The sequence below is a fragment of the Musa acuminata genome, chromosome BXJ1-4 (assembly GCF_036884655.1).
Source record: "Musa acuminata AAA Group cultivar baxijiao chromosome BXJ1-4, Cavendish_Baxijiao_AAA, whole genome shotgun sequence".
In the NCBI taxonomy this organism is placed as follows: domain Eukaryota; kingdom Viridiplantae; phylum Streptophyta; class Magnoliopsida; order Zingiberales; family Musaceae; genus Musa; species Musa acuminata.
In genome coordinates, this window is record NC_088330.1 from 30,309,659 (window position 1) to 30,316,315 (window position 6,657).

The 6,657-nt window shown below is 32.7% G+C and overlaps 1 protein-coding gene across 5 annotated transcripts; it reads right to left on the reverse strand.

Moving 5' to 3' along the window:
• Positions 1-351: 351 nt before the first annotated feature.
• Positions 352-4,728, reverse strand: LOC103979487 (peroxisomal membrane protein 11C). 5 transcript variants are annotated; one of them, XM_065173028.1, is made up of 9 exons: positions 4,579-4,607; positions 3,467-3,551; positions 1,685-1,896; positions 1,521-1,595; positions 1,366-1,440; positions 1,189-1,269; positions 964-1,038; positions 702-875; positions 352-620 (listed from the first exon to the last, which is right to left on the reverse strand). In XM_065173028.1, the coding sequence occupies exons 3-9, from the start codon at positions 1,880-1,882 to the stop codon at positions 582-584; spliced, it is 717 nt and encodes a 238-aa protein (XP_065029100.1). In that variant the 5' UTR covers positions 1,883-1,896; positions 3,467-3,551; positions 4,579-4,607; the 3' UTR covers positions 352-581. The 5 variants fall into 5 exon arrangements, with proteins under 5 accessions (XP_065029100.1, XP_009393927.1, XP_009393928.1 ...); XM_009395652.3 differs by lacking the exon at positions 3,467-3,551 and having other exon boundaries at positions 4,579-4,728; XM_009395653.3 differs by lacking the exon at positions 3,467-3,551 and having other exon boundaries at positions 4,585-4,705.
• Positions 4,729-6,657: the final 1,929 nt, after the last annotated feature.

The following is a 6,657-nucleotide window of genomic DNA, read 5'->3' on the forward strand; positions in this document are numbered from 1 at the left end:
AATTTATAAATTTATTAGTTTAGACCACTTTGACAACTATAAGATGAATATAATTTTATAATTTTTTTAATTTTTTTAATATCACTCCTTCAAGACATCATTTGCTTGTAAAAGAATTATTAGATAACAATGTTCCTGATACATGCTTCTCACAAGTAGGCAGCATCTTTTGATTCAATTCTGCAAGAGCAAATGCCAGATGCAAATGACAAACTTCAGCTCTAGTAAAGTGGAGAACCGGCTTTTTGCAACTCCAATAAGGCGGTGACTATGGAACACAAAAGGCATTAGAAGATGGAAAATTATGGAGCTAAAGCCACTATGAGCATAAACTATAAGATAAGATTCTGCTACTGCAAGTATCATCTTATGTTGCTTACCAATTTTAAGCAATGTCATATAGCAGTATGCTTTGACAATGGAGATTCAATATATTGTACTTCAGTATCATATATTGTTCGAGTTAACCTGGCAACATTACATTCAGCTATATCTGCTGAACTTTGCATTATCATCCTCCAATCTAAGCCACCAGTACTTCTTAGTGTTGCTCTAACCAAGAGTCTCGAGGATAATCACATTCAAGTCATCTTTGTCTTTGTGCGTGATGCAGGAAGCAACTGCACATAGATGCAGGAAGTCATGAGTCCATGAGCTACTTATATTTGTGGTAGTATTCAGATTTAAATTGTGAATTCTACCTGATAGCAGGAAATAAGTGAAGTGACGAATCCAAATGCTCCTGTGACTCGTGGAGTGACCTTCTTTGGTGCCAACTGAAGCAGTCCAATTGCCACCACAATATCCATAGAAGCCTTAATCAGAGATAGCAGCCTTTCATTTGACTGTTTGAGCTTAGCAAGATATTGCTCTTCCTACAATTCCACATGGGTAATATACGTTAGTTGTAAGTACAATCAAGCAGCAGAAACATGCATATAAAAGTGTGAACATGGAGCATACTTTGTATTTATCAGCTTGCTTCAGCTCCTTCTCCAACTTCTTCATCGAAGCAGATAACCTTCCCAATTCTCCTAGCTAAAAAGGAAATAAGATGAAGTTACTCCCAAGCAACAGAAGTTGGAATAGAGGAAACAACCATTTCCTATACAGAGGGGAAGGGAAAATGGAACAACAACTACAATCAGCAAAAATTGGAAGAAGAGGGTATTGACGAAAGACACAAACCTCGAGCAACGCTGTGCACACTGAGGAGCCCATCCAACAAAAAAGAGATATCCTGCCGATCAGTTCTGCACGTTCTTTGTTCTTAAAAGATGCAATTTACACAATCAGTCTTTCTCTCAGTTCTTCCAAGAAATAAATTCTGGAAGGAAATCTGAGAAGGAAGCCAGGTATACAAACCTTGTATATCCCCGTTCTGCCTGCCCATACAATTTGATCCAGGAAAAAGAAGGTTGACAATAGTGCATTCTTGGACTGCATAAACAGTCTGTTAAGCACTCTAGATGAAAGGATAAAGTTGGATAACACCTAAAGCAATATTATCAACAGCTTACCTTTCCTAGTAAAATTAGGGGAAGAGGAGATCCAGAGGAAGTTGGACTTATTAGAGCGTGCAGATCATTAACAAACTACATATTCAAGAGACAAAAGCTGTAAAAAACATGAATGCAGAAACAACTCAACTTTTTGTTCTCAACCTGGAACTCAATAACCTGACCTTAAAAAGCCGAAAAACTTTTCGTGCCAAACTGGTTGTTTTATCAACATTCTGTGCAGTGCCAGGCTTTCCATCACTCAAGTACTTTGACCCATACTGGATAGCCCTACAAATCTTATCTCTCGCTTCAGCTTTATTCAGGTATAAAACTAGGAGACCAAGCTCTGCTCTCGTTGCATCCAATGTGCTTGTGCTCATCTTCAATCCTTACCCTGCCGATCAAAAATTGCAGCTGTTTTGACTATTAAAAGAAGGCGGCATCAAATATTGAAGATATTCTGCGCAGATCCTAGTTTATGAAAAGAAAAGACTATAACCAAGACAATAAACTCTAGGCTATTCAAGATTTATAGTGACCATCCACCTTTTGATGAAAATAGAAATCTTGTCAACCCAGGAGACTGTCAAGAGAAATGGCAATAGAAAAAGTTATACTGAAGCTTGTTATTCTGATATCCCCAAGAACAGTTGAAATGGTGAGCACAATGCAGAAAAATCATCTAGAATGATAATAGTATGTGAAAATATATTGCTGAACTTGCACAGAGACAATGGAACTCAAATAATAAAAGTTGCAATCAAATTCAAGAATTTTAATATTTAACCAGATTTAACTAGTCACAACAAAAGATCCATCTCTTTTGGAGATAATGTTGATCGCTAACACATAAGCACAAGCCACAGCAAAAAGAGAGATGTGCAATACAAAACTACTAGGCAGGATTAATCAGAAAAGAAAGTGTGCAAAGTTTTGGTATAATATGACTGACCCAATCATATAGTAAGCATTCCCATACATGCTTATCTAAACGTTGAGCCTTATTAATAATTGTGTATCAAAGGATAAAACCATCTTTATTTTTTGTATACAAGAAACAAGAATCTGTTTATTCACAATTAAATCAAACTGAATTTTAACCAACTCAAGGTAAGCCTCTTTAGCCTGGATGTATCCTGTTTAAATTAGCAGTAACTGCAAGGATCCTACACCTGCTTAATTTACTGTTTCAAAAAAGCTATTACATTCAGCAGATGTAGTGCTTCAATTTAATTATTTCATTTATTTGCTTAAAGTGCCATAGAGTCCTGGGGAAATTTTTTATCTTCCTTTAAACATGCCATTTGTCGTATGTCAATAAGAAGCAATATGTATCAAAACTTATTCTGCATGTTCTCCAAGGTTAGACATGCCAGAAATATTTTAGCAGCTAGAGACATTGCATCATATCATTGGCAACATAACAAGACCTAAAACTTAAGAAGAGGCAAGCATAATACAATAGTTTTCCTATATAGCAATATTACATAACAGGAGACCTAAGGTGAGGACAAGGGAATTTTTCACGAGACTGCCAGTTCTCTGCAACTTCTATCAAGATAATTTAGTGTGATCATCAGAAGTACAAATTGAAAAGAAGTGATTTTGACATTAACTAGATAGGCTTTATACATATCATCTTTAACCTTTAACAATTCAACAACTATCAGCTTTTATCTAGTATAAGTTCTCTAGGAAATGTTACAAATAATGTCAAAGAACATTGATAGCTACAATATGAGAGAGTGATAATTTCCTTTTCTGTAATGGAATGTAGTATAAACATACATAATCAAGATATTCAAGATGCATGCCTATTTATTGATATAATTCATGCAGAAATGTCTAAATGAATGAAATATGTGCCAAGAAAAACTGAACAAAAGATAAATTTGCTCCCTCATGCATGCAGCTCATAATTTATAACAACAAATCTTCCTAACTTAGATACTAAAGTGGCTCACCAGAATTTGTGTTTAGAGAGTGTAACACATGCAACTTTAGATGACGCGGTAGATTTATTGACTGTTTGTTGGGTGAAAATTGTGGCTGCAGGAGGCAAAATGTGAACAAAATAAAGTAACACTAAAGCAACTAATCCACAACTTAATGTTTTATACTATCAACATGTATATACAGGGAAGGAAAAGTATTTGCTTACTCCTATAAATTGTCGCTTCAGATTTCCCGTGCATCATGACCATATCAAGACTCACTCAGGCAAGGAAATGGTGCAATAAAGAAGGAAAAAGGCCAAATGCCACAGAAGAAAAGGGTAATCAACACATTAATGAACTAGAGTTCCAGATCAGAATTAGAGCAAACCAAGACCTAAAGCACGTGGGGAAGAAATGATCTTTTCCAAATTTTCTGACCTATCATGTCTGAATGAATAATTTACTATAACAAAACAGTTACAACTCATTTTGATGAATTTGACTTGGTGAAAGTAAGCAAAAATGCCTAATGGTAGGCTCCGTATGCCATCATAAGGTAACCACAGATAATGATATAAGCTTATTCCGAAGGCATAAGCTTATATCACTATCAGGGGATTTTTTTTTTCCTTTTTCTAAGGGAAATACCTACATACATAAATCGAACTCTCAATTTCCACTCGTTCATCTCTACATCTCTATATTTATCTCATCAACCGATTGATTCCTAATCCCTGCCTTGAAAACAGGAATTCTTGCTAGTTCCTGGTCAGATTTCACGCAACAGCTTCTCTAATCATGCATATTCTGAGCTCAATAAAACAGTTGGAGGTAGAAAACCAGCAAGTCCTCATCACATCAAACCAAGCACAAGCACGAAGGCATATGCAGTGATGGAACCAAGCAAGAAAGGAGGGAAAAAAACAAAAACGATACAACCAAAATGAAAGGAAAAAAGCAAGCCATACTAATCAAAATCCATGTCTTTGATTTCACCAAGCACAACATGACGACTCGTATTCTCTTTAGAGTATTCCCTGTGATGACTAATATTCGTCGAGAACAGAGACCTCTAATTTCGAACAAGGATACCGGTTCAATAAATCCATGAGACGAGGAGAAGATTCACTGCTACCTACCTTTACCTTAGGGAGGGAAGGAGGAGGAGGAGGAGGAGGCGCCCCGTGCGAGGTGGTTCTTGGACAAGAGGAGGACCGCGCGATAAGGTTCGGGGGAGGGGGTGGTTTGTTTGTTTGTTTCGTTACGCACCTCGTCGTTGTTCGGCGTGATCCGACGGCGGACGATTTATGTTGAGTGCGGGATGATGACGCGGATTTTGATGATTTTTTGTGAGCCTCGATGTTGATGGTGATTGGGATTTTATCTCCTTTCTCGTGTATTATATTCGGAGCGTCTACATATTATCCTTTCAAATTTATTATATATATATATATATATATATATATATATATATATATATTGATGTCTTCTTGTCCATCTCATTATTCTTTTTCTTTTATTTTATTCTTGAATCAAGAAAATAAAAAAAAATCATGTAAATATATTGATGTCCTTCAGAAAAAACATCTATTTTATATTTACTTTTATGAAAGCTAATGTGTTATAACCTATTTTACTGTCTTATTAGTCCATTGATTTTAAAAATAATATTTTTAATTCTAATGATCATATTGTAGGAAGCATCTTATTGATAGATAGCATTATGTGACATCATGTTTGGGTGAAAATTGTTTATCAAATAGCTTAGATTTTAGGACTTTTTTTCTATAGACTTTTAACTCTTTTTATTGTGATGAAGATGATGACATTGATGATATATTTGAAAATAGGTGCTTTAAGTTAGGATATGTATGATAATGTTGAATACGATTATAGCTAAGATGATGGTGTGTTATTAAACACTCTAATTTCTTTTACTAAAGATGATAATTTTTAATACAATGATCTGTTTAATAGTCACGTATGATATTTGAATAATATTAAAATTATTTTATTATTTTTTTTATATATATTATTTTGTAACCCAAATAATATCTTTGCATCTATGTTTGACTGAATTTCAAAAATCCTTAAAAGACTATATCGTTCAAAAAAATTTAAGATTGAATATGTCACAACTAAAAGTTATAAGATAAAAGCAAATTATAAAGTTCGTATTGCCAATGAATGATAGTAGCTCATGGTAGAACAGATAGTTTTTGATTTACCAAGTTTATGATTGTAATTTATCAAGATTGAATAGAGATCATAAGGAATGTAGTAGTTCTTTTATTATAGATCAAATTAAGGATCATGTTATGACAAATATTGATTATACTTCAAAAATGATTATTATTGATTTTTTAAAAAAATTAAAATTCATTGCGACTTTAATTAGTTATATATTGATATAATTTTATTTTTAAGAGAATTAAAATTGCATGACTATAAGACTCGTCCAAATAACAGTTTCATCAAAAAAATTATTTTCAAAGAATATTTTAAATTTTTGGAGCTTAGTTTATAAGTTTCAAATTATATATATGACCTGTATTCAGTATTGATGCTACATATCTATCGAACAACAAATATTCTGATGCTTTAATGATTACTACAACTATTGATGGTTATAATAGAAATAACAGTGATTCTTACATTAATTAAGAATATATAGTATGGGATTTAAAATGTTAACTATTATCGATGACTGAAATTTAAGAATTTTTTCAATTGTATAAGAGATATTTCTAGCAATATATTATGCTTATTAAATGATTCATCTATCTAAAAATATTATAAGAAACGAGATTGCAAACTTATTTTAAAGACGTGTGAGATAGAGACATTACAAATTTATTTTGGATTACTAGATCACATATCCTTGAAACAATATACAAATATTTCGTTTCCTTTCTTTATTTTTCCAATATAACTATTATAATTATTTTTCTTTTTTACTTCCTTTATATCTAATTAACTAGAAATATCAGATTTATTAATCTATAATTTAAAATACAAATCTAATTAATAATAATACAAAAAACCTAAAATCATACCTAATATAATTTTTTTGAACTTGATATGAGTTAATTCATCTGATACCAAATCGAATTCTCAATATATTTCCTATAATTTTCTTTTATTTTTTATATTCTTTCCTTTTTTTAATTCTTTTTATTCTTTTCTACCTTTCTCCTCTTTCTGTTTCCTTCCTCTTC

What these genes read in the sequence shown, in the direction of transcription:
- LOC103979487 (XM_009395652.3), bottom strand. Translation starts at nt 1,882, where the DNA reads ATGAGCACAAGCACATTGGATGCAACGAGAGCAGAGCTTGGTCTCCTA. An exon ending in TGTGCACAGCGTTGCTCGAG is followed by an intron (nt 1,039 to 1,188) that starts GTTTGTGTCTTT and finishes TTTCCTTTTTAG; the next exon opens with CTAGGAGAATTGGGAAGGTT. An exon ending in AGCAAGCTGATAAATACAAA is followed by an intron (nt 876 to 963) that starts GTATGCTCCATG and finishes GTGGAATTGTAG; the next exon opens with GAAGAGCAATATCTTGCTAA.